The 27,900-nt window shown below is 38.5% G+C and overlaps 1 protein-coding gene across 1 annotated transcript in view; it reads left to right on the top strand.

The window, feature by feature from the left end:
- DDX10 (DEAD-box helicase 10) overlaps nucleotides 1–27,900 on the top strand; it is a 208,972-nt gene that overhangs the window by 127,434 nt on the left and 53,638 nt on the right. Inside the window, exons 14-16 of the mRNA XM_081154586.1 lie at nucleotides 1,365–1,484; nucleotides 4,404–4,565; nucleotides 13,904–13,960. Of these exons, the coding sequence (XP_081010712.1) occupies nucleotides 1,365–1,484; nucleotides 4,404–4,565; nucleotides 13,904–13,960 (339 nt within the window). The remainder of the gene's footprint in view (nucleotides 1–1,364; nucleotides 1,485–4,403; nucleotides 4,566–13,903; nucleotides 13,961–27,900) is intronic.

Genomic DNA, 27,900 nt, shown 5'->3' with positions numbered 1-27,900 from the left:
TATTAATAACTGTTAGAAACCTATTTTAGTAAGTTTGTTGGTTTTGATTTTATGGTGTTGTTTTTAAGTATTTTTATATTCGTCATCAATAATATTTAATTTGTTAAATGAATTGGGTTTTTGTATGCATATTTAGCCCATTACGTAACAGTTGTAATTGATGTGCATCTCGAACTTTCTGATAGTTCTTGTGTCCTAGATCAGTCACTCCTCTTTTCTAACTTTTCCATATGGTACAGAGTTAAAAATACCCCACAGTCAACTAGAAAGCTCAGTCTGGGATTTTGCAAATTGTCTATTTAGTTGGTACAATTTCTTCAGTTAGTATGAAATCAATATATGATAGTGGTATTTGAGATTTACCTAACACTTATATTTTGTATGTTTTACATTTATTATTAATGTCTCCCAACAGCCCTATGTCAGGCACTATTGTTATTCTCAATTTACCTAAAGCCCAGAGGTTAAGTAACTTGCTCCTAAGTGGTAGAGCTTGAATTAAAATGTTTTCTTAACTACACCATTTTCCTGACTTCTACTTGTTCTGTCTAATGGAGGCTGCCTTAGATTAGTTTATTAAGTATCACCACTGGTACTACTGGCTTTTATTTAAGGAAAATAATCCAAATTCTTCTCAAAGGTGCTATTTTTTGTCACTCATCGAAGCCAGGCTATGGTATGACCTGCAGCTTCTTGTCTTAGCAAGTTCACTCAGCATTCACTTAGCATAGGTAAGCAGTGGCGTTGTTTTAATATTTTGTTCTAGTGGTTTTAGGACATCAGCTAGGTGCTGACCAATGTGTCCCTGTTAAAGTCCTCTGTTCCTTCTCACCTTTGGCCACAGCTTAGTCATCATAGGGTGTTTTCCAGCGTTCATCTTGGAAATTACTGTAATGGCAGGAAGAATGTTGAGTAGCAATGGATAGCAATCATTTTGCTTTCCAAGTGAACATATCTCTAGCCTAGAAGTTTAAGTTTGTATTTGGAAATGAGATCTATTTAAAAAATGTGCTCTATTTTTTAGCTGGAAGATAGTTTTATTTATCTTACATGACCATTTATCACATTATCATGTAGTTTTTGGTGCTTCAACATTATCAGGAAAGCATAGTTTTAGTAATAGAATAAATTTTAAAAGCATATCGAATGTTCATCTTATTTACCCTTAAACCCCTTTAGCATGGCAGGGTCACTATTTACTAAGTCTTATAATAATTTTATTTCTGAACAGTATTTTCGGTGCTTCTCATTAGCTATTAAGCAGTAAATGCACTCAGTTTTGGAAAGTGTATTGCCAGAGTTAAACTGTTAATATAAAGTAGCCAATTACTTAATCATCTCTTTATTTTTATATTTTCACACAGAAGAAAGAATCTTCTAAATCCAATATCAAGAAAAAAGTGACCAAAGTCGCAGAAGCAAAAAAAGTAATGAAGAGAAATTTTAAAGTGAATAAGAAAATAACATTTACTGATGAAGGGGAGGTAAGATTCTTAAATGCTTCATTTCTGAGGTATGGCAGGTCCTCAAAATACGTCCTTTCATTATAATGTTGGTGAGATGATGTAGCATCTTAACTCTTATTTATATCAGTTAGCCTGTGGTCAGATTGATTTCTTCCTAGGTCCGTTTATTTAACGTCTCAGAAACTACTGAGTATGTTAAGTGAGGACTGTATGTTCCAAGTGTTATAAAGAGTTGGACTGTCCTGCTAACTTACCATTCACTAATGAGAAAAAATGTTTCTCTAAAATATGCTAGGCAGTTCCTTTCACTTACTGAAGGCATTCCATCAGCTATACACCTGTGGGCCAGAATGTTTTATTGACAATAAACTGAGATACTTCTTGATGATAACAACAGAGTTGGTTTTGAGCTTCCTAAGTGCTGCTTGTATAGGTTAGATTTTCTTGTCTTGGTGTTCATCAGCATGTTCTATGGGGACAAGCACAAGTAGTAACAGCCACTGCCACAGCTTTGTTTGCTGGACTGTAAAAAGCCTCTGTTTTGCAGTTCCTCAATTGTAGCTGCTGTTTTGGCATGTTTCTTACTTGCTGGCCTAAACTGGGAAGGAATTCTCTGCTTTAAAGTAATCTGACATGGGTGCCTGGCTTTCCTCTAACCATTACCTTGGTCTTAGCATAAATATATACCCGGAGAGTAGGGAGGGGTTACCACTCACAGATTGCTCATGAAAGGTCACTGTATTGCAGTTACTGTTATCTTTGTTTTTAAAGAGGAAGGACACCTAGAAAGTTAAGTGACTACCTAAAGAGTAATGGTCATTGCAGGCTCTTGTGGATGTCTTTTCTTGGTTTCACTGTCACCGGCCTCCAGGTTTCTCTATTCATCCTAACATAGCACACAGCACTCCACACTTACATAATCTCATTTTCCTTGCCCTGTCTCTCTTTTTTTCCTCCATAGCACTTACTAAGTGATTCCTTCTATGTTTTGCTGGTAGTTCATTTCTTCCACAATAGACGATACAGAGGGAAGGTGTATGTTGACTTTGCTCACTCCTCCGTCCTCAGCACTTGCAACAGGTCTAACGTACAGTGAACCCTCAGAAGGGTTTGTTGAATGAATGAACCATTGTCTAACACCCCAATAAAATAGAAGAGCTTTTTATACCGACAGTAATCTATCACATCAGATATCATTTCATCATTTCATCATTAAGTGCTACCTAAGCAGTCTATATCCAGTGCCTTTTTTTAAAAATTTTGAAGTTAAGAAAGATGTGGGTGTTTCTTTGGGGAAGGGCTCTTTCAAAGCCCAGATTTGCAGTAATAATAGGGAGTGAAACAGTGTATAAATCATATGAAAACTAAGAAAATGAAGTGCAGTTCAAAGTTGTTGGCAGTTGCAGAGGAAGCCAATATAATTGGTAAGTAATAACTCTCTATGGAATTACTAAAAGAGGTCAGCACCTGAGAAGCAGGCCTCGCTAGAATGTAGTTGTATTACATCAGATGCTTCCTGTAAAACAGGATTGGTGCCGTTAGCATAATGAGGTTCCTTACTGTGCTACCAAGTTTAACCGCACAGATTATACCAATTAGCTCCAAGGTGGATGCAAATCCTTAACTATAAAATGTTTCAGATAAACATACTGCTGATAGGAGCTCTGTGTGGCTGAGAGCCACACTGGGGATTCTGGTCTAAAACTCCGAAAGAAGTGCTGCTGTTTGTGCAGCCCACAGAGGGATGGACTTTTTCACTCTGCCAGAAAAAGAGGTGACGAGTCAGAGCAGTGGACAGCACTCTTACTGCCCCAGCCCGTCCCTCTCGCTGCTGCTTGGCCAGTGCCAGTAACTGCTGGTGTGGCTGCTCGTGCAGTGCATTTGTGACCCCCGTTTGTTGCCAAAAGTTGAGAGACTGTAGGAATCTCATCTTGAAGAGTGTCTGTTGTCAACCAGAGGGAGAGGAGGCTTTTCTACCCATGAGGTGTGTGCCTGCAGCTTCCATTTGCCTGCCGGTTGGTTAGCAGTGTTTCAGAAGCAATGCAGCTACTTAAATCCTTCTGTTAGGTAAAATAAGAGAATTGTTTTATGTCTAAATTGTGTAGAATTTTACAGTGTTAGGCCTGGAAAATTGTTGAGTCAAACAGTCCTTATTTTTCAGACAAGGACATAGATTAAATAATTTATTCAGGATTATACAGTGGGCTAGTGAGAAAGCCAGGACATTAAGCCAGGTCTCCCGACTCCCAAATCAGTGCCCTGAGTTCTGTGTCATCTCATTCCTAGCCATACACTGTGTGTAAAAGCATGTAGATCTGAGCAGGCCTGTGAAACCCAGACTAATTATATCTTTTACGCTTAGTTACTTCAGTCTTTATGTGTTGTACCAGCTGATGCGTGACCCATCAGTCAATTCTGAGCACCTTAAGGGTGCCAGATACTGTGTTGGGCTTTGAGAATGCATGAACAAGACATTCGGCTGCCCTCACGGAGGTAAGTTCTTCTAGTCAGAAAACCAGGAAAGTAAAGCAGCCCAGCATGGCCAGAAAAGTGACAGAGGTGCCATGTGCTGGTTGGGAGGGGGCTCGCAGGGCAGCCTGGTGTGGCCCTGTACACACTGGGAGCCAAGTCAGTGGAACAGAGCACGCTGAGAGCACTGTTTGAAGTGACATCGAGGCGACTGCCTTCTCCAAATTAGGAAATTTTCCTTTAATCTTGCTCTCGTTGGGTATGGAAGCATGGCTTTCTCCCAGCTGGGTCAGCCTTTTCTGCGGTTTTCTCACTTTAATTATAAAGTTTGTTAGAAAGTTTAAGAAACACAGGTAGTTAGGCAGGAAGTGTGCATGTGCACCATGTCAGAATCGTTCTATGAAGGGAAGTGATTTTCTATGGACGGTCCCTGCCTCCCTTCCCATACTGAGTCTCTTCTGTCTGCAGCTGGTTCAGCAGTGGCCACAGGCGCAGAAATCCGCCTTGAAGGATACCGAGGAAGAGCACGACGCTGGTGGTATCAGCTTAGATGAAGCAAGGGCGAGGCTTCAGGAGGAGGACCGGTTCGACAAGGAAGAGTACAGGAAGAAAATCAAGGCAAAGCACCGGGTAAGCTGCCCTCGTGAATCCATGCCAAGCGCGACCCAGCGCGCCCACAGTCCTAAAGAGCCGCTAGATATTCCTTACGGTTTTCTCTAGCACTTCTTTTCCTGTGGCATTTTATCTCTTCCTTCTTCTTTCGATTGGCAGAGACTGTGTGCTGACTGGTGTCTGAGAACTTCATCTAAATCTGCTTTTGGCTGTGCGTGTTTTTTTAAATTAAAGCTTTAACTTGGGGTAATTGTAGTTGCACATGTAGTCGTTGGAGGTAATACAGAGAGATCCCGTGGGCTCCGTTTCTGTAGTTTTCCACTTCAGAAACATCATGCACGTGAAACCAGGCAGTGTGCAGCCTTCTGGGATTGGCTTTTTTCACTCAGGTAATTCTGACGATCCACCCAGGTGGTAGTGGGTATTAGTACTTCATTCTTTCTTTTACATGTTATAGATGTACCGCAGTGTGTTTCACCACTCATTTGAGCGACATTAGTGCTGCATTAAGCTTCAACTTAATAGTTACATTTTCCCCCCATAGCAATTACTTGGTGATGGGTATAAGATTAAACTCATTATGCTAAAAAAAAAAAAAAAAAAAGGAAACCTTGTAAGAGGGAGTGCTTCTGTATAAGCATATGCCCCATTGGCCTTAAACTGGCAGTTTTCTCTTATCCTTAAAATGGGTTATTCCATTCTGATTATTCATGATATTAATTTCCATCAAAGTGGCCATTTTGCTAGATAAATGAGTCATTAATGAAACAAAAAGAAATTAGCATTTTTAAAGAAATTTCTGCAACATACCCCTGGGACAGTGAATGATTTCAGGGTAATATAACATCATACCCAAGAATCATTGCTATAATATTAAGTTCTGTATTAAAAAACTTTTAAGCCTGTCCATGAGGACATTATTAACTGCATCCTGAAGAGGGTTCTTGTGGTTCTTGACTCTTATTTGACCTTGTAGCCATTTAATGGCCCAGTAAAAAATGTTTTTAAAAGAGCAGCAATTCTCATTTCTTTCAGATTCGATGCTGCTTCACAGTAGCATTCGATGAATGAGGAGAAGTAGATACTGAATATAGCTTCGGGGATAGAAATGAATTGCGAGAAAACATTTCGGAAATAGGGAGAACTGATGAACTTGAAACACACTGGTTGCATTATTGGGTATTTATGTTATTGAGAGAACTAAGCATTTTCTGCATTGCTGCGTTTAGTGCAGTACTTTGCATGGAAATTTGGCATTGCTAATTTGTTAATAAAATTTTTAATAATATTAAGGGTGTCAGTAGCTTGTCACGTTTCAGCTCATAGTCTCCTTCGAGTATTTACCCAGGGGGAAGATGAGCATAAGAACATGTTATCCTTTATTTTTAAATTGTAGCCAGCAGTAGAAGAAATGTGCAGACTTTCCATGAATAATACCTGCCCTGTTTCTTGTGTCCCGTCCCCCCCCCGTCCCCCCCTCCCCGTGTGGAGTTACTACTGTATCTAGGTGGTGAAGTGGTATTTCGGAATCCTTTAGAGACTGCATTTCAAATTGACTCCTTGCACATTTAGTGCACGTTTGTGTGCTGGGCTCTGGCCTAGGCTGTGAAGGTAGAGTACTGGGAGTGCTTCCTCTGTCCTCAGGAAGATTATAATTGAACCCACACTTACCTATAGATAGTCTGTCACTGCACAGAGGGTTTTTGAAACCTCTTTTCTTTTTACATTAAAAGTTTTTAAATGAATAGTATATTCATAATGTTCCAAAATCAAGATCACAAAAAGCCTTGCTTCTGCCTATACCTCTGATTCTTATTCATACCTCCATCCCATAGGGTAACTTTTATTTATTAATTATTAATGCATCCTTCCAGTTTCTTTATATAAATAGGAGTAAAGAGAAATACATATTCTTATTTTTTCCCTTTGTTACATGAAAGGTACTTTACTATGTATAAATTTTTCTCATGTTTCCATTTCCACTTATTTTTGAGCTTTTAAATAATTCATTTTCTTTTCTTTGCATCATTGTTAAAATGTAGCATATGATTTTTAAACTATTAGTGTGATTGTCACACAGCAAGGCTGAACAGAACAGTTTTGGGCTATAGTAGTTGGGAGAGAAATTACAAGAACTTTTGAAGTAGTTCCTTGGTAACTAAAATAGACATTAGGTCTTTTTAAAAACAAACCAAAGGTTGCTATTTTATATAAAATAGGTATATTTTGTACAGGGTGACTGTGGCATACCTCCCGTATTGGAGGTTGAAAATATTTAGCCTGAAAAAAGTATAAGGGAATAACTAAGATAGTCTTTTCTGTATTCTGTTTTAATGTAAATGCTTCTTGACACAAATGTGATTAGTTTTTCGGTATTTTTTATCAGTAAAATTATTTATCCATATATAAGTATTTGTGTATTGAATTAGGGAAACTTTCACATTTGTGAGCACTTTGGAATTAGTATATTTATTACAGTAGCATCCATAAGAAACAATACCGGTGCTCAAATCAGTGATGCACCAAGCTGCTACGCCTAGTGACGTATGAAGTATTTTCTTAAATGGCAAGTTTTAACATTTGGCATAATGTTTGGTGGAAAGAGTGTGGAGGGATTCTTGCGTTTGACTCTGGGTCTGGCAGAACTAGTCACCAGTTTGGGCTGCATTTTCCTATTCTGAAAAGCGAGGGAGTAGGAGTGGGAGTTAATTGCAGGTGATCAGAGAGATCATCTGGCTGTGTGTGAATTGGTAAGACATGGGAATAAAATTATTCCTTCCTGTTTGAAAAATGAAATTTTAATTTATAATTTTTCCTTGCTTGATGATAAGTTTTCCTTCTTGTTCAGTTATTTTCCAGTGGTTACTAAACTTTTACTTCATAAACTAAATATATTTATCTTAATTTTATCTTAATTGCTCTAACTGAACACATTATTGGCTTCAAATTTGTCTTTTTTTCCTAATTAAGTATATTACTTATGATAATGACAATTCTTAGTTCCTCTAGCAAAAGATTTTACCTTGGGCAACTTTAATTATGTTTCCCTTAAAGCTGTCACTTCTAATTTTGTTATTTCTGTGAAAGTGTATGGAGAATTGTGTGTCCCTAAAGAATACTTGAAATACTAACTTTAGGGTCTAGGAGTAAACTTTACTTCATGAAGACAGAAAAAGGTAAAGGAACTTTTGACACAAAATTATGAATAAGGAATGTGCCTGAAAGAATTTTACATGCGAAAAGAAAACTCCATAAAAATCTATAATATAATTCTATATTTGACACATTACTATATTTTTAAAAATGTGTCCATTTTATTTTTATTTATTTTCCTATTGTGTCAATTTTAGAAGTTTTCATAAACCTAGGAATATTCTTTTAGCATGTTCAAAATATTTCATGATTATCTTTTTGGTTTAAAAGGATAAGATATTTAACATATAAGTGAATTTAGTCTTAGTAATTCTGTTTGAAAGTAGTTGCTCCTGCTGTTTAAAATTAACAGCCTCTCACCGTAGTTTTGAATACGCACTCATTCTGTGTAATGTAGGGCTCAGCTGTTGCTTTTTCCTGCCTCTTTTTCCTCCATGCAGGTACATCTGTTCTGGACTCATATTTTCTTTTTTTTTTTTAAAATATATCTTTATTGATTTCAGAGAGAGGAAAGGAGAAGGAGAGAGAGAGAGAGAAACATCAATGATGAGAGAGTCATTAATCAAGCCCACAACCCGGGCATGTGCCCTGACCAGGAATCGAACCCCGATCGCCTAGATCCCAGGTAGACGCTCAACTGCTGAGCCACTCCTGGCCGGGCTGGACTCATATTTTCATCTACCAAATTTTGAAAGCTCTGTAATTTGTTCTGTGACTTAGTAAATATCTTTCTCCTAAAGATTTAGAAAGTGAGCAGTAAGAATTTTAACTAGTTTATGGAAAAAAAAATTACAGCATCACTGGGAGTACATTTTAGCCACCTGCTTGTTGGAACTCATAGCTACACACCCGGCGGACTTCAGGGGCCCTTGTGTAACTGCTTTGAGTTACTTAGCAGCTTTATTTCTCTTCATGAGGCTTCACTGTAGCCATTAAGCATCATTTTCGTCTGAGATGGTTCTGGTTTTTAGCTTCCCCTGGCAATTCATAAGTAACTGTACTTAACTAGGCCTATTCGTATTTTCTCTGCTAAACCTCTTGAAACCACTCATCAGAAGAAAATTAAAGCACAAGCTATAATTTTTGCATATAAAGCCATTAGTAAATTATAAAGGCAAAACCACTACTTTTGCGTGGAAACAATGTGTTTTTGGATAATTCAATCAGAACTGTGAAAGGTGGGTCATGGATCAGGTTACTGAAAGGATTTTAATTTAATGGAACAAAAATCTGCTCTGTGGTATATGTCATCATTCTTAGTTCTGAAAGGTTGCTTATATTTAGGGTGATAATATCTGCTATAAGAGCTGAGAGTTGAGAGAAGCAGTTCATTACCAAGTTCTCGTTCATTCCCTTGAAATTTGCTTTGAGAGGTTCTATCCACTTTGGATTGTGTGTGTAGGTAGCATAGCCATGTCTCAAGATGCGGCTCTGGACTGCTTGCAGAGATGGTGCAGTGTTGCTCTGGGTTCCACTTATTACTAGCGCAAACATTAGGAAGTTAGGGAAGACGTAAAGATACTCTTCAGAAAATCTGTCTTGCTGTTGACACAGAAATCAGTTGGCATGTAATCCAGGTATCTTAAACATAAATCTGTATGGCAGTCAGGAAGGAGAGGAGCAGTAATCAGGCATCTTAGGAATAGTAAAAACAAGAACATTAACAATAACAACTAGTAGCAGTTAGTTACTTGGGCTCTGCACTAAATGCTTTACATATATTATCCAAATACATGCTAAAAATTGACTTCTGAAACAAGTGAGCTACCTTACTTTACAGGTGATAAAATTTAGACTTGGAAGGGTCAAGTGATTTGTCCAAGACCCCACAGCTTACAAGTAGCAGCTTTGGGGTTCTTACGAAGGTTTTTGTTACTGTACAGACTTGGTTTTTAACTGTTGGACAGTGTTCCTCCCCACCTCAAACCATCAGGTGTTCGCACAACAGGGTAACTCTGAGCAGTGAGTAAAAGGCGCAGGATGGTAAGAGTGGAGGGTTTTGAAGAGGAAAGACAAATGATGGAAATTGTTCATGTTTCCAGAGCAAGGAATAAAAAAATTGTGGTTAATTATTTACAGTTTAGGACCCCACACTAATACTACCTTTCCTGAAAGTTCATCGCATAGATGTGTAGTTAGCAGTACCAGAATCCATGTTTAAATAGCGGTGGCCCTCTGAGCGTCTGAGGCATAGTCAGAGGGTGGTCTGCCTCATGTGGTTTATGACATTTACTAATGTCAAAAATATCATCATGAGGGCAGGGGACTAAGCATCTAAGGGTTAATTCTAAAATGGACTTTATGAATAAAGCTTATTTATAGGGGAGGAAAAGAGGTCCGTGTCCGGTGCAGCCCTGTCCCCTCCGCTTTCAGTTATTCCTGCTACCGTCCCGACCAGGTCCATTTTGGAAAAGGAGCCAGCCAGTTACTCCAGAACCCTGGTCTGTAAGTTGGAGATGTCTGCACGGGCGGTTTCTGTTCTTACTCTCAGGAGCTTAGGGCATCTTGCGATCCTCACTCAGTTCAGTATCTTAGAACTCGAGCCCTTCACCCCAGCTTCCAAAATGGCACAAGCACTCAAAATGTCATAGATCTATCAACCATGTGGCAGGTCTTTGAGCTGTTTATCTCTACTTTTATTAAGTTCTTTGTTTTGTGGGGTTTTTTGTTGTCGTTAATCCTCCCCTGAGGCTATTTTTTCCATTGATTTTTAGAGAAAGTGGAAGGAAGGGAGGGAGGGAGAGAGAGGAAAGGAGGGAGAGACACGTCCATTGGTTGCCTCCTGCATTCACCCCGACCAGTGCAACCCAGGCACATGCCCTGGACCGGGAATTGAGCCTGCAAGCCCTCGGTTCTTGGGCAGAGGCCCACACAGGCCAGGGCTGTGGAATTTTTTTTTATTTTATTTTTTAACAGTGCATGGTGTTTGAGAGGTGCAGGGGTTCTTAAATTGATGGTCAATAGCCAGATACGGGGGTTAAGGACCAGGAGTAGCGTTGGTACTAATGGAATTAAGGGGTCTGACAAGATAGGTCACAGGCTACAAAGACTGCGTTTGTTTTGCCCATTCCTATTTGTTCAGAGCCGCTGTGGGGCCTGGGGCCTGGGGCCTAGTTGCTCAGCAAATATTTGAAAGAATTGATTAGTGAATCAGTGTTTCTGTGTAAATTTTTCTCCTTCATCTCCTTGCTGTAGTTGTTACAGATTTATATATTGAAGACCAGTTTTTTATGTTGTTTAAATGAAATGCTGTTGAATAGGTAACAAATCAGAGAACCTTGTGGTCCAAGTTCCTGGGAGGGTTTTAGGTTTATGAGGATTTTGTTCTTGGAGGGGAGGAGGTATCTTTAGGGCCAAAAATCTTCGTAATCTTTCTTTTACTCACTTTTGTTGACCAACTTTCTTTCCTGAAAAAGAAATTCCTGTAATACTGAACTAAGGATGGATATTTCTCCTTTTCTCTGTGTGACAGCTGGGAACCCAATTCCTTACCACACTGGCAGTTGCCTGAGACTCACTCAAATAGGTTATGCTTCTACCACCACCTGCAATATGAGCTGTTTCCAAATCTATGAAATTTCTAAGATCACCATAGAATGAAAACTATTTAAATACATAGTCCTGACTGCTGATGGAATTCATATCTCATCACACTTTCTTTTCTGGAAGTTAAGGACTATAGTGTGTGAGACGCCAAAAGAAGTGTAATAACATCTATAAAGGAGTGTTTTGTACCTTGAAATGTGATTTTTCTGTTCTTCTGTCCTATGTAATTCTGATTTTATTATTGAATTTTATGCTCTTCTTATACTTAATCATTTGTAGCATGGCAGGACTAAAGATAAAATGTTGCCTTTTTGTGTGGCATAAAACAAATAGCTCTTGGTACTAACCTATCCTCAAAAAATAAAGGATTTAAAGTATTCGAACCATATAAAATGAAGGCGGGTGGGGAGAAACCTCATTTACTGAATCTAATAAAATTCAATAACATTTTCCCCTCAAGACATACTCCAACCTTTTATCAGTAAGTCTTGTCATTTAGAGCAGCTGTAATTCATATGCTTATTTTTTAATAATTTTTTTTTACTGCCTTAATAGAGAAAAAAAATCATACTTTCTTCCCAATATCCATTTCCCAGATTTTGGATTACCATAATTCTACTTCCTGTTCTCTTCTGTTTAAAGTCTCATTTTTACTCTTGCCTCTTTTCAGGCAGTGTTAACATGGCTTTTTAAGATAATAATGAAAAGTTGTCTAATTTCCCTTTTGTTTTACCCAGTATTGAAAGTTGATTCTTTTTATTGCTCTTTGGTTTCATGTCCAAGCCCTGTTCACATTACAGTTTAAAGGTTCAGCTATCTCCCATTCTGTGGCAGAAGTCTTAAAAGGAAAGAATTATTCCATTTGTATGCATATGTGAATTCTGATAGGCTGTTGAAATTTGAAATATAAAATATCTTTCACTGACTATAATAATTAATACTGCAGTTCGGTAGTAGTGGAGACTTGTCAATAAAATTTTTGTGTGCTGTGATTAAATTGGCTGATGAAAAGCTGCAGAATAGAGATTATGTTTACTGTTAGAGAAATGGTTTTTCTGATGTGAACATATTGAGGTTATTCTTTGGAACATTGAAGTGCTGTTTTCAAATATTCTCATGTGTTGGGAGAAAGCCAGCTATTGAATAGTTACAACAAAAATCTGTGTGAGTGTTAAACATGGTTAATTATCTGTTAAGATGGACAAAAGTTAATTAAATAATGTCCACAAAGTCCTAGCAGGAAAAAGAAGCTCTCAGGATGAAAAGACCAATATGGTGTCATACCATTATTAGTAATAAAAGGAAATGCAACATTTACCTAAAACATATTGATAAGATGAAATCACTGTGCATCTAGAAAGCTAAACAAACTTTCTAATGCAGGGGTGAGAGGTATAGAAGTGTGCTGGAGATGAGGGAGTTGAGGACATTGGCTCCGTAGACCAGGTTTTAGCCTTAGGTTCATCACTCACTGGTTGTGCGACAGCAGACAAGTTACTTAATTAGTTTGATCTACTTTTTTCATCTATAAAATGGGAATAATAATAATACTACCTCAAAGTTTTGTTAACAGATTTAAAAATATATGTAAAATGCCTAACACAGTGCTGATACTTAATAATTCAGAGTTATTACTGTTAGTAAGAAAATAACAATAGTAATGTAATGGGCAGATACATTTTTATAAAAGTACAACTTTATTAGTTTCTAGTCATTTGATTTTTTTTTTTTATGGCTGTAGTTTTAAAATTAGTTTGAGCAACACTTGAAAGTCACTGTGGTCTTTGTAGAAGAACATAAAATACTGCTCTGCTTAATTTTACCTTCCAAAACATGAAAACTTTTTTTTGTAGAAGATAAAAGTTGTGTGTGCGTGAAAGAGGAGAGATAAAATTACAAATACATGCATCCACAAACTAAAGCCATCTCTCAAACTAAGCACAATTCTTTTCAACTTTAGATGGGTCGGTTTGTTGTTTTGGATTTTAATATTGTACATATTTTTTTCTTAAAAATGTTAGTGTTGCATTTTATGCCTATTTTATGATCATTGGAAAACAGGGAAATTATAAAGCAATTTAATAAAATAATAATCTTTTATTGTTTTTTTTGTTTGAGAAAATATTGCCTCTTTTCTAAGAACCCCAGAAATGAGGATTGTATATCCTTATAAATTCTGTGTTTAAACAGAAGGAAAGAGAAATAGTCAATATTGCATTTTTCTTCTTTTTATTCTAATGTTCAACATTGATTGTGTACCAGTCATATATCCCTAACTGTGCTGAATACTTATGTATGTTATTTTATATAATTCTTATACCAATTTTATGAAATATGTGCTTCTGTTTATGAAATATGTGCTTCTCATCCATGTTTAGATGAGAAAATAAGAGAGAATATAAATAAGTTGCTCAGAACTGCACAGATAGTAAGTGGTAGAAATGGGATTTGATTCCAGATCTGTTTGACACATACTTAATAATTAAAAATATGTATGCCAATCTCATAAATATTTAGTAGTGAATATTAAGTAGTGAATGAAAAATAAATGTGATGCATTAGTTGACTTTAAAAAAAGACTGTTAAAAATGTGTAGTCTGACTTACACCTGAGAGATGGAAGTGTGTACGTTGCTAATTTTCCCCCTCGTCTTGCAGGAAAAAAGACTGAAGGAAAGAGAGGCCAGAAGAGACGCAAACAAGAGACAAGCGAAGGTAAGGGTTTATATTTTAATGAGAAAATGTTTGTAACACTGAATGGAATTCACATACTCTACTTTTCCATCTGCCTTTTATATTTATTTATACATCATGACATTCAGATTGGATTTAAATCGGTGTGCGCCTGTCATTTATTTTCTCATATTTATTTGTTTCCTCTGTTGCAGGATGAAATGCCTAAGATAATTTGTTTGTTGCTCTGCTACTCTACAACCTTTCTTTCATTATATATTGTGCCTATTAAATATAGCAAATGGTTGACTCTGTGGGCCAGGCCTGATAGGACTTTAAACTATGTCATGTTTAGACTTGGTAACAGCCTACGTGAACCCAACCTGATAACAGATAATTGAAAACATTGGTTGCTTCAGTTCAACTCCTAGAATCTAGGGGAAAGCTCACTGTATCTCCCACCTTCATTATATAGTCTGTAAACAGTAATTTTCAGCAAATATAAATGTAGTTTCCCTTAAATATATATGTGCAATAGTAAACGCCATCCGTGTGCCGCAGTAATTTTTATCTGGTGCGTTTGACACTGAGAAAGGTTTGGCTTCTGCATTCCGAGGACATTTAAGAGAAATGATTTCCTAGAACCAGGGCCTAGTAATGTATGTCATTTCTCATGCTCTGTCTCTTTGCTGTGCCTGACTGGCCCTGATTTCTGCTTGGCAGTTAGCAGAGATCCGACTCCCTTGACTAAGCCCAAAATGTCCATTGTCACTTTTTTCCATGCTGGCCATAGCACTTAGAGAGCATGTCAGAGATAATAGCTCATGTTATAGTTCTGAAGTGGGAACAGTTACTCTACGGTGGGAGATGAAAAGCCTGCTTATATTCAGTATTAAATATCACTCTGTCTTCAGAGGGGCCTGAAAACGAAGCTACAGCCGTGTGCAGCCTGACTGCTAAATCAGGTGGTGAGTTCTGCACAGGTTTCTTAATGCAGACATGACGGCACGGCATGGAAATTAGGTCTTAAGGTGTACTGGGAAAATGGAAATTTCAGAAGAAAATCTTAAATCTAATGAAAGCATTTGATATTTATGAATGAGTATTACATGTTCATGTAAGAACATACCCATTTATTTCACTAAGAAGCTCTCATTTCTGCATATAAAATTGTAATGTGAAAGCTATAATCTGGAGCTAGAAGAAAGCCCTGTTACTGTATTTCCTTTGTGTGTATTCGTGCATGTTTGTGTATATTACTGAGTATGGCTTATTTTTTTATACTTGTTGATACTGTATACTTTATCTTTCATGGTGTTTAAGCTGTAAGAAATTGCTCTCAGCCTTGAGCCGGCCTCTTATGCTTCTTCTTTTATTTCCTTGTAAATTGGTGTATGTTTTTGGTTTTGTTTCCATGCCAGCTGGGAAATATACAGACAGAAAGCTATAAGGGCTAGCAGAATCCGCTTTTCCCATTGGGGCAGATCTCTAAAGTGAACTCCAGCCACGCCCCCCCCTCCCATATTTGTCATGTGTGTTTGTTTTCTGACATTTAAGAAAGGAGGAGGAATTTATTGTGAAGAAGACATCTCATTTCCTTCTGTATGGGAACCAATAGAAGAGGCTCTATAGCTGACGTGGCTTTGCTGCTCAGCCAGGAGCTCTCAGTAGACAAAGGCTGTGTGTTAGCCTCACTCTGGATGGCCAAACTGCCTCCAGTTCACAGCCTTGTCCGAGTGCTCAGAGATGGCAGCTGTCTGAAAGAGTAATGGTAGCAGAGGGCAGAGGGGAGGGGTGGTAGCCAGGACTCAAGGTTCCTTGAGACGCCATGGACTGCAGCAGTGGCAGACTCAGCTGACTGACGGAGCCCAGGAACTAGCTTAGAACCAGCCTTTTACACCGAGCTTCTTTGCAAATGAAAGTGACGGGATGAAGGCCTTCATGGCTCTTCAGGTGCCCCTTTGGAAACAGACCCAGAAGATATTATTTGGAGGGACTCTGTAAAGTGGTGATGGCCCAAAGTTCTGTGATGTCTAAGAAGAAATATATGTGCATGATCAGGTTTCCTGTTGTCTGTGTGCTTTAAATGATGGCTATGACAGTTTTAGAGTAAACTTGATCCTTTCTTTAATATGTTTAAACATAATCATTGTGTGTTTCGAGGCTGTGCCTTCTGATGCCCTTTGGTAAGCTTCAGTCTTGAGCTTCCTTCAGTCACAGAACCTATAGGATTTCCAAATGGTGCTTTAGTCTTTCCTATTATAGCTATTTTAAGAAATCAGTGCCTAGAAACTGGAAGTGTGAGAAAGGGACATACGTAGTTCTCTTTGTGCCTGCCCCGTGCTTCTGTCAGCAAGTGTGTTTATGAAGAGAAACATAGAGGACACAGAATGTTTTTTTAAACTGGAAAAGTGTTTGCAGGAAAGTTAATGGAATTCTCTTTATTTCCAAGAAAAGAGATAATGACAATATGAGTTTTCAATTTTTTAAATGATGGTTGGTGGTTATCTCTTCCCTGACAGAAAATATTCCTAAGAAAATTGCTTTAAAAGTCTGAGTCCAGTAAAATAAAGTTGGAATTGACCTCTCAGGAATTGGATACAACTTTTTATTAAGAGAGAGATGCCCTGGCTGGTTTGGCTCAGTGGTTAGGCACGCAGACCAAAGGGTTGCAGGTTCGATTCCTGGTCGGGTAGGCATGTCGGTCGCAGGCTCGATTCCCAGCCCCAGTCCGGGCGCGTGCGGGAGGCAACTGTTCGATGTGTCTGTTACATTGATGTTTTTCTCTCTCTTCCTCTCCTCCCTTCCCTCCACTGTCTCTAAAAAATCAATAGAAAAAATATCCTCGGGTGAGGATTAAGAAGAGAAGATAGATCTAAGATCTGCCCGGAATAAGTTGCATGCAGTGTCAGGAGTAGGAGAGAAGCATGAAGCTGGAACTCTTCAGGTTTTCTGGGTATCCAGTATTTAGTGATTTGGGAGACAGAGGTCTTTCAGGTATCAGAACTAGCAGAGAAAGATTTGAACTGCACAGTGGACTTTTACTTTAGCTGACAGGATGTTGTATGCTCTTGTACCTTAGAAATTTTAAACCAAGATCTGAAAAAATAGCTGTAGCAGTGATCAGTAGACCACAGTGCTTTTTGGGGTAGGGAGGTTCCATAATCCTGGACATACGGTTTCCCCTCATGCAGCCAGATTGCTTCATGTACTGGGATGCTCCCAAGTGCCTGTACCAGCGTCTGGCGGCTGGAAGGGTTTTGCAGAAATGTAAAGAAAGGCACAACAGTGCTGAAACCTGAGGAAATAGATCCCCAGAAGTACCTCAGTGTTCCCTGCCTTTGAAAAGAAAGCAGAGTGTGAGGACGATGAGACTGAACACTGAGTATGCAGGAGAAAGTCGGAAACAGCCCAGAGGCGCCTGGACGCTAGAAAACTAAGCATTGCTTTGAATATACTCCACACGATGCTTATTCTTTCTTTTCATGTGTGGGAAAGTGATATTAAAAATAACTAAGGTTATGTCATACAGTTTAAGATTAGAGTTTTAGTTGTACATTTTAACTTGGTTTTTTCCTGTCTGGTTTTTATTGCATTTTTATTTTAGTGACCCTGATGCAATCACTTATTTAATGGTGCTCTAAATGAGTCATTCGGTTTCTCCAAGCAAACTGCTCAAATAATACCTTGTTTTAGTACAAAAATAAGGCCCATTATGCTGTCTTTACTTGCCTTTAGATGATGTGCTTTTTCCCCTTTAATATCTACCTAAGCTAGCAATGAAAATCCAAGTAGGTTTAGCTTTTATTGTGATTCTAGTGTTGGTTTGTTTTGCTTGAAGGTTAATATAGTGGTTTCTTTCTCCTTTTTAAAAAAAAATATCTTTTTATTGATTTCAGAGAGAGGAAGGGAGAGAGATGGAAACATCAATGATGAGAGTCATTGATTGGCTGCCTCCTGCACGGCCCCGACTGGGGATCGAGCCCGCAACCCGGGCATGTGCCCTGACCAGGAATCGAACTGCGATCGCCTGGATTCTAGGTCGACGCTCAACCGCTGAGCCACGCCGGCTGAGCAGTGGTTCCTTTCTTTCTCTCCTCCCCACTCACCCGCTTTGTGATGAAGAAGGGGATTATGAAATTTGAACTTTTAACTGCCTTGCATTATTGAAGAGGTACTCTAAGTGTTCCCTTGTCTGAGAATTGGCCTTCTCTAGTCATGAAGACTTAAGGTTAACTAGGGAGAAGGGATGGCGCTGTTCATTCCATCTGCATGTGAATACATGCTGGGCCTTTAAGACTCAGCTTATTGAGTTCTCCTTTTAATGTTTTCCTGACCCTCTCAGACATGGTGGACACCTGCTTTAATAACTCCCATTCCAGTCTCCTGTATAAAGCGTCTGATTGTTTACAGCACTTACTTGGATAGTGTCTGTCTTTCTTGCTGAGCTCTAAGTCGTGTTCTTTGTGTTCCTGTCACTGGGCTTGCTTCATAATAAGCACTTAATAAATATTTGAATGAATGACTTAAAGAGGTACAGAACACAGGCTTAAAATTTTTAAATAATTTTTTATTGGGTAAAATATACATAGCATAAAGTTTACTCTTTTAACCATCTTTAAATGTACCATTTGGCATTAATTACAGTCACATTGTTGTGCAACGACCACCACCACCTATTTCCAGAAGCTTCTCATTGCCCTGGACTGAAACTCTGTGCTCATTAAACAGTAGCTCCCTGTCCTCTCACTCCCACCCCCAGAGTACAGACTTTTAAAGAGAACACTTTTATATTCCAAATAATTATTTAGCATGTGAGGAAATGAAGACCCTTGGTGAACAGATGATTCTTCCAAGGTCTTACAGTTAATTTTAAGAGCAAAACTGGGCTAGACCCCAGGTCTTTTGTGGTTTATTTCTTCAGCTTTCCTTGTAGAGAACAGAAGAAGAAATCTCAGAAATCATGACTAATTCAGACATGGTTGGACCTCATTAATATTAAAGATAATATCCAGAAAAATAAACTTTGAATTAATTATGTTTGGATTATCTAAAGCTGATTCTTAGTTTTCAAATATTAATGGTATGCAATCCTGTGCAGTACTTTGTTGTTAATGAGGAAGCCCAGCTGGCGCGGCTCAGTGATTGAGCATCGACCTAGGATCCAGGTGATTAGGGTTCGACTCCCGGTCAGGGCACATGCCCAGGTTGCGGGCTCGACCCCCAGTCGAGGATGTGCAGGAGGCAGCTGATCAATGACTCTCATCACTGATGTTTCTCTCTCTCTCTCCCTCTCGCTTCTTCTTTCTGAAATCAATAAAGACATATTTAAATAAATAAATAAATAAAAAAGAAAGCCTTGTTTGGGGATGAGCTTTTACTGGCTGCAGCGCTGTGTGGGCTATAGAGTGACCAAGCTTTATTGCCCCTCCGTTAAGCCACGGAGACTTCTCTTGGAGAGCACCATGAGCCGGTGCTCTAAAAAGGAAGTCAGTGGTGGCTGTAAAAATTTGTTACTGGAGGTAGTCAGTGGTGCTGAAAATATCATTGAGGAGAGCCTGTTTTTCTCACTGGTGTCTTTCTTTATTTACCCTCTAAAGAACTACATATGGAAAGGTTTGTAACTATAAGGCTCTGTTTAGCTAGTTGTTATTACTGCAGTTATTGTTATCAGCAACATTAAAAAGTTCCTGTTCGCTATATTTTCTTGCTTTGGGTGAAGATGTAAGCAGGTGTCTGCAGTGTTTTAAGTGGGAATATTTTCCTTTACCTGTTAAGTCTTTGTTATTGACGTATATTATAGAACTCAAAGATCTCGTTACTTGATGAGAACTCCAGAATTTGTTGCTTACGGACTGCGTTGGTGTAGATTTTCTGTAACATCACACAATGTTTTACCCTTTTCAGATTACTTTCATTAAGGTTATCCTACTTGATTAATGAGTTTATGTAATAAGTGGAAGCATTATAGTCATTTGACAGTTGAAAAAGCTTTACTACAGAGAAGTCAGGTAAGTGACTAGGCCATATACCTAGTTACTAGGTTAAAAAGTTCTCACCTGTCTGTCCCATGACACAGTATGCAGAGGTCTTTTGGCATTATTTTAAGAGCTGATCATTTTCTGTCCTTCATATTTCACATTCGTAAATCTTTCTCACCTGGTTGCCTTGAGCATTATCTGAAATACTCATAAGAGGGTAGTAGTAAATTATGAGACCTGGAATTTATCTCTGGTTCTTTTCCTAAATCACTGTATATTTAGGTATAAAATCACTGTAATTCACTAAGCTTTACTTTTCCTTATTAATAATATGACTACTTGGGGGAAATGTTTGGCAATGTCTGCTAAGCTGGACGTATGCCTGTGCTCCACACTTCTTCACTAGTTGTGTACCCAAGAGAAATGCATACGTGTCTCCCAAAAGGTGTTTATATAGCAGCACTGTTTATAATCATCAAATACTGGAAATAACTCAGATAGTAGACTAGATAAATTGTGGTTATTGATACAGTGAAATATTATATAGTTATGAAAGTGTTATTGCTACATACAATAATAATGTCAGGTTTCAAAGATATTGAACAAAAGCTGGACACAAAAGAATAAATACTATAGTATGCCATTTATATAAGGTATTTTTTTTGACAGTGTAAAGACTGAAGCATTTATTGTATGTATATAAAGTATTTTTTTAAGCAAAGCTAACATTTGGGGTTAGAGTCAGGATGGTGGGGTTAGCTTTTGGGAATAGGGGTTTGTTAACTGGGAACGAGCATGAGGGGTACTTCTAGAGAGCTAGAAGGTATTCTGCTTTCTTATTTTGGGTGGTATATACATGGCAATGGACCCTTGTGAAAACTCATCAAACTATGTGCTTATTATTTGTGCATTTTTCTGAATGTCATACTTCAGTTAAAAAGACTATTTTAAAATGAAGTGGTAGATTAGGTCTCTGTATGTGCTTTCAGTCTAGATGTTTTAGTTTGTGGGTTCAGGAATATGTAGTGTGTTATGGATAACTCTTGTAACTCTAGAAGTATCAGGGCCTCAGTCCCTAGAGTCATCCATATTTTATGAAAGCTATGAAAGAAAATTAAAAATTTACATTTCTCAAATACACATTTATTTCCGAATTCCCTTGCTTCAAGAAGTATGGTGTTTGACTTCCTAAAATTTGGAGGTAAAATGATTTCTCCCAGATGAGAAAATAATTGTTCTTTTGATTCCCATGCAAATTAAAAAGAAAAATGTGTATTTTCTACAAGGGGCACAGTAATTACTGGGCCGGTGAGAGACCTCCCTTCCTCAGTGAATTTTCCTGTTTCCGTACTGAATTTGAGACGGTTTGGTGGCCTTGGAATGCTGTGCAGGCCCTTTCTGTTCCTGTCACCTGAGAGGACCTTGAATGCTATTAAATGGGACTATATTTTGAATAAGGATTACAGGGATGGTGAAATGGACAGAGTATAAATGGTCCTTTATGTAACTATTATAGTTTCATAAGTTGAAATTTATGTACAATAGGTTAGTAAGTGACCAGAGAAGTTGGGAAAGATACAGAGCTTGAAGGATCATCTCATCAAAGAAGTGGAGTACCTTCCCACAAGTAGACTACTTATATTGGGCTTACGTTGTTCTTGCCGTAGACTCTTGGTGTTCAGATATATTCTGTGTGTATCTTGTGAGAATTAAGTATGTGCTCTCTTACTTTCCCCATCAACAGATAAACATTAATTTGACAGGTACTTACTGAGTATCTGTCATGTACCTGGTCCAGTAGTAACAATCTACAGCATTAAGGAGGAAGTAGGCTCTTTTGTTAATGTAGCCTCATTTGATATTTACTAGAGGGAGTAAATCTTTTGCAATTCCAGATCAAATGTAAAGCTTGGAATATGCAGAAATAATGTATACATGATCCAAAAGATTCTTTATCAAGCATCATATTGCTTATCTGTCTTTGGACTATAAGATGATTAGTACTAGAATTAAAACTAGTTATTTTACCCATCTTGATTTTCAGCTGTGTATATTGTTTCTCCCTTACTATAGGCACATTTGATTTTTATTTCACAAAGTCATTTTATTTCCTTCCGTTAGAAATGATATTCACTCCCAGGCTTATGCATTTCTTTATATTAGTGCAGCTTTCTTTAGGAACTAGAAAGTATATTGTCATAGGGCTTCAGACTCACTGAATTGCTTTTTATGCGAATCTCATCTAAATTCTAAACATGACTGCTATTGATCGCTGCCTCCTGGCCTCCATCCAGTCCTAAGATTTTTGCCCTTTTCAGTAGAGCTGGTACATGGCATTTTTGTAGTATTCCTTTGAGAATGACAGAAAGTGAAAAAAAGGAAGAAAAAATAAGTCATCTCTTAAGTAAAAGAGAAAATTAAGATTGAACGATAAGTACAGTCCACATTGTAAGTTCAGTAGTGTTAGATCATAGATGTTGAGTTTAAGGTCAGCTTTTATCATTAACTTCCAGGTTGTTAGCACTCTCCCAAAAGAGCATGAGACTTGGAAATAGAAGACCGAGGTTCAGTTCTTGCCAGTAAGCTTTGGAATTGCGGGCAGTCATCTTTCCCGAGTCTCAGGTCTCCTCTCCTATAGAACAGTGGTAGTGATGTTGCCTGCATTGTCAGCTCGGTGAGCTATGAATCACTGTAAAAATGGTAACATTATCAGTGTTAATATGTATGTTGCCTTCCTAGCCAGGCTTGTTCTGAATTACACAGAATCTAAATCAGTGGTTCCAGTTGGGACTGGAATATGTTGAATCCAAATCACTGAAAATTGTCTTAAAATGCACATTCTCTCTTCATCCCCACCCTCCTCTCATTAGAATCTCTGGGGAGGGGGCTTATTTATATGCATTCATGCAATATATGTGTAGATAATTAGGGCACTGTCAGCACCCCATTAAGAGTCAGTGGTCTAAATGCATATATGCACTTTGGCACTTGCTAAGCCCTTTCCATTTTTGGTTTGGCTTGTGTCACTGTGGCAGATGTCTACCAGAACTGTGTGGGGAAATGCAAGCTCAGTGTCTTGAATCAGTTTGTAACTGGCATGACTAGCTCTCTCTCCCCCTCAGTGTGCCTGATTGCATGCCGGTCGCCGTTAGAGAAAGATCTCCTTTGCTCTTGTCCTGAAACCTTCTGAACAACCTTTGAACCAGTGCTGGGGTACATGGGGATAAGAATATGAGAGAGATGTTATGTTGCCCAGAGGTTTGTAAATAAATGATAAGGACCACCAGGATTTGACTTCTCCATGGTGTGTACACATATAAGTCCTATGTTTCTGCAGCTCGATATTAGAGGAACGAGAGAGCCGTGCGAGTGACCACACTGCTTTGTGAGATGGGACAGTGCTGACCTAGAGGATCTAATGGCCTGGGCACCTGATTTCTGCGCCACCAGGAGATCACTGTGTGGCTGTGAGCAAATTTCTCAACTACCTTCAAGTGTCCTGGACTAGATGTTCTGTATGACCCCTTTCAGCTCTCTAATTCTGATTTCCTTTTTTATTCAGGAGCTGATAAAATAGTTCTATCATTTTTACGTCCTTTCTAACCTTCCCACGTAATACTTGCAGGTGTGTGGTCTATTCTGTGTAGCATCTTCGCCAGTGATAGAAATATAGCAAGAGACTAACCATTTCAGCATAAAGGGTTTGATTGGCATTCTTGGGGCATTTGGAAAGCATGCAGTTGGGAGGGCCTCCCACTTTTTACTGAACACAGGAGGAATAACAGGAGCTTGAGGTGGAGAAAGTTAGTGGATTACAGAGGGTCTTGAATGCCTGCCTGCTTGAAGGCTGGGTCTGATTCAGGAATGTGGGAATGCAGTGAAGAGTTTGGGGTAGGTGCAGCATAAGTGGTAGGATCACCCTAGAAGGATTTATTCGTTCATCACACACATTTCTTGATTGCCTGCTGTGTGTTAGCCCTCATAATTCCAAGATAGACTTAACCTGCTTTTGAGTACCTGTAAATCTAATGGGAAAATGTGTAAGTAGTACAGTGTAATGAATGCTGTAATAGAGAAGTTTTGTGAGTTGTCTGGATATATAGTGGTTGAAGCCACAGGGGAAAAAATTGAAACATTCACATGGTCCTATCCATGCATCAGATAGTATTGTGCTTTCCATGGATTTAAAATATTTTAGTATATAAACCTCAGCCCTTGATGTTACAGGTAATAATATCATTCTCATTTAACAGATGAAGAAATTTCAGCACACAAAAGTTGCACACCTTGTGTGTAGCAATTCAGGAGTCCAATCTAGATAGTCTGACTCCAGAGAGTGGATGGCAGGGAGAGAGCGAGAGCGAGCGGGCGAGCCAGGTCACAAATATTGGGGAACAGCAACGTTTAAGAGGCATTCAGATGAAAAGCAGTTAGGACAATTGAGAAGATACTATCAGAAAGATAAGAGGGGAGAAGGAAAATTGGTATATTGGTCTAGGTATGAAGAGAGAATTTAAAGGAGGGACTGATCAAGACTGCTAAATGCTACGGAGAGATGACTAGGATGAGAACTGAGAACAACCATCGTTGGTAATTAGAATATCATTATCTTACCGGGTTACTTTGGTCTGCATTGTGTGGTTGGATTGGAGGACTGGGGCACCTAGGGAAATCAGCTAAGGCACCATCTTAGTGGCTTATATGTTAAATAATGATGGCATGGGTAGGACAGTGAGTGTGAAAATAGTGAGGAAAGGACATTTTATTCAAGATAGTCAAGAAATATAACTGTCAGAGATTGATAACTGAATGGAGAATGTGGGGACACAGTATATGATTGCCCTGAGGTTGCCCAGACTCGGCACCTATCATATGTTGACTGCTTATGGAGTACAGAGATCTGTAACAGAGGGCCATTTTTCTTAGTAGCTAATATTAAACTATTACATACCGTATACTATGTGTGATAAGGCATTTTATTTACTACTCACATTTAGGTATTCTCAACACAACTTGACAGATGAAAGACCTGGAGCATATAGAAATAAATGAATTTGCCCAAGCACTCATATTTTGTGACTAAGTCGAAATCTTGCATTTAGCTTCTGTTCTATAAGGCAGAGCTAGTGAAAAATATACAGTAATGGACATTATTATAGTAGCAGCACCACCCATGAGTGATACAAGGTACAAACAATTTGCAAGCTGGAGAAGTTATTTTTGGCTTGTACGATTCAAAAAAGAGAGCATTCCAGGAAGGGAAGCCATTTGAGCCAGGCCTTAAAGCATAAATCAAGATAAGTGTTCCCAAAAGTATTAGTTGTAATGAGCCATAGAAATATATTGATGATAAGAGAGGTTGAATGTACAAAGTTGGCATCAAACTGAAGAAGGAGCATTAAGTCACAACTTATTAATAGCAGTTTTTTCCCCAGGGCTAGAGATTCTCAAAGTGGAGCAAATGCAAGTTGAGGCTGGAAATAGAGGTTCTTGAATATGTTAAGTAGAATGCACTTCATTTATTTTTATTTTTTATTTTTTATTTTTTTAATATGTTTTTATTGATTTCAGAGAGAGGACAAGAGAGGGAGAGAGAGAGAGATAGAAACATCAGTGATGAGAGAGTCATTGATGGGATGCCTCCTGACTGCCCCCCACTGGGGATCGAGCCCACAACCCAGGCATGTGTCCTGACCGGGAATCGAACCGCGATTCCCTGGATCCGAAGCTGATGCTCAACTGCTGAGCCCCGCCGGCCAGGCAGGAAACTCTTAATTTTAGATATTACAGCTTGGTATCCACTGAGTTCATTGGTTGTTCTTTTACCTCCAGTGCTCAAGATCCCTGGCACTGCTTCTTTACCTTGTCATATGGATTTGCAGTCAGGAAAGAAGAAAGGGCAGAGAGAATCTCTTGGTGTCTCATTTCTTTTACAACCTAATAATGAAGGACTTTGATCTGCTGGCCATAGCAGCACTGTGAGATGGCTGTTTGTGTCCACACCATTTTTCAGGTAAGGAAAGGAGGCCCAGAAAGATTAGGTGGAAGGGTATTCAGGTGCCAGGAATGTGATCAGTGTGGCCAGAGGACTGAAGATCATGAAGGTGTGGTTGCAGAAGAGGGAACAGTTCACCATAGGATTTGCCACACATTTTGCCTGGACTCTAGAGTAAGAAACACATTTTACATTCCTTACTAGTAACAAGTACATACAACATTGAAAGATAAAGTTCACAGAACAATCCTTACCTTTCCTATGTTTCACATACTCAGAATTTTCTATTCTATATCCTTTTAAAAAATGATCACAGCCCACTCAGTGATTGCTTAATTCACCGGTGAGTTAAGATGTGCAGTCTGATGTCATTTGAAAGTGGATTATTTTATGAGGTGAAGCCAGATGAGGATGTGTTGTGGTTATGTTGCAGATGTTCTCGAGTTCCATGCCAAGGAGCTTGTTCTAATGGGCAACAAAAAATTCTTGAAGAATTTGCGTCATGGTGATAACATGATTATGTCTGTGCCAGGAATGCGATGATGATACCAGAACAGACTTCCTTATAAATAACCTTCAATACATTGTTTAACTTGTTTCCCATAATAACCTTGAGAGGTAGGTAAGAACCGCTACTTCTTGCCTTCACTCAGGTGAAGAAACTGAGATTTAAAAGGTAAAGCCCTGGTGTCAAGTTTAAAGCCACAGTTAGGAATTAAGCTCAGTTTCCGTGACTGCCAGATCAGTGAGCGGGAGGGAGAGCTTAGGTAAGTGGCCCTTTCAAAATTCTGGGCTAGAGGCAGTGATAGCAATGGAAATGGAAGGGAGGGGTCAGATGCAGAATTGAAAGAAAACCCAAATAGTTGCTTGAAAATGTAACTTTTGTGTTGAAAGCCATATGCATGCACTCTAATCTCGGGTTCTTTCTCTTTTTTAAAGATAGTTTTTTGGTTGTGCTGTAAAATTCCAGCCCATTTACCGGGAAGGCCAGGGTATAAAGTTGCCATTATGTTCTGTCATGGCCCGTGATAGTTTCCATCACTCATGGTCTCTTTGGAAGGGACTGAATTGAGAAAGCATTTTTGATTGTTTAACATCCAAATCTGAAAATACTGGTATTTAAACTTCAGACACATCATTTGGAATAAGACACATCAGCAGGTGTTTTGTCAAGTGCAAATTATTATAGATGTGCCTGAGTTCTTCCTTTTCATTATAAATTATTCTCTATTTTCACTGATAAACTTTTTTTAACATCTTTTTTTTTATATCTTACCCCCTGAAAGTCAATAACTGGATGACTTGCTCCAAATTTCACTCTGAACAGACTGCAGATCATCAGTGTTAGTCTGAAAGGCAAGACTGAAGAAACGGAGGCTTAAATATATTTGTATACAAGTAAACTTTACAATCTCAGTTTTGTACTTCTCTACTCTTTTTTAATTTTGCTAAAACAATTTTTGTTTCTTTTACCAAGAAAAGTTTGATATATGTCCTGTTTTTAAAAAATAATACTTTCTGCAAAATGTGTTAATTTTTTAAAGGTTATTACCGAAATTTTGACAGATGATATATGTAGCTTCATTATAGAGAATTATGGTAAAATGTGGATATTAGTTAAGAGAACGTTAAAATTGAAAAACTTCTCTAACATCACTTACCAGGTTTTTTCTTGCCTAGAAACCTGGGAGTAATTTTTAGCTTTCTCCATACTCATCATATGCAATTAAGTTTCAAGTTCTTGCAATTCTGTTTCTTAAAATATCTCTCAAGCTAGTATGTACTCTTCCTTGAAACCTATGCTCATAAAACCAGCTCCGTATGGGACATCTCCACTTGGATTTTTAATAGGAGTCTCACTAACAGCCAAATTTAAACTAGGTCTTCAAACATGGACTTTCTCATCCCAGGAAACGACAACTCCAGCTGCTCAGGCAGGACCTTAGAGATACCCTTCACTTATTATTCTTATACTCCATCACTGTTCATCAGTACATCCAGTTACC

The sequence above is a fragment of the Miniopterus schreibersii genome (genome assembly GCF_964146895.1).
Source record: "Miniopterus schreibersii genome assembly, chromosome: 12".
NCBI lineage: Eukaryota > Metazoa > Chordata > Mammalia > Chiroptera > Miniopteridae > Miniopterus > Miniopterus schreibersii.
This window is presented reverse-complemented; position numbering and strand designations above follow the sequence as displayed.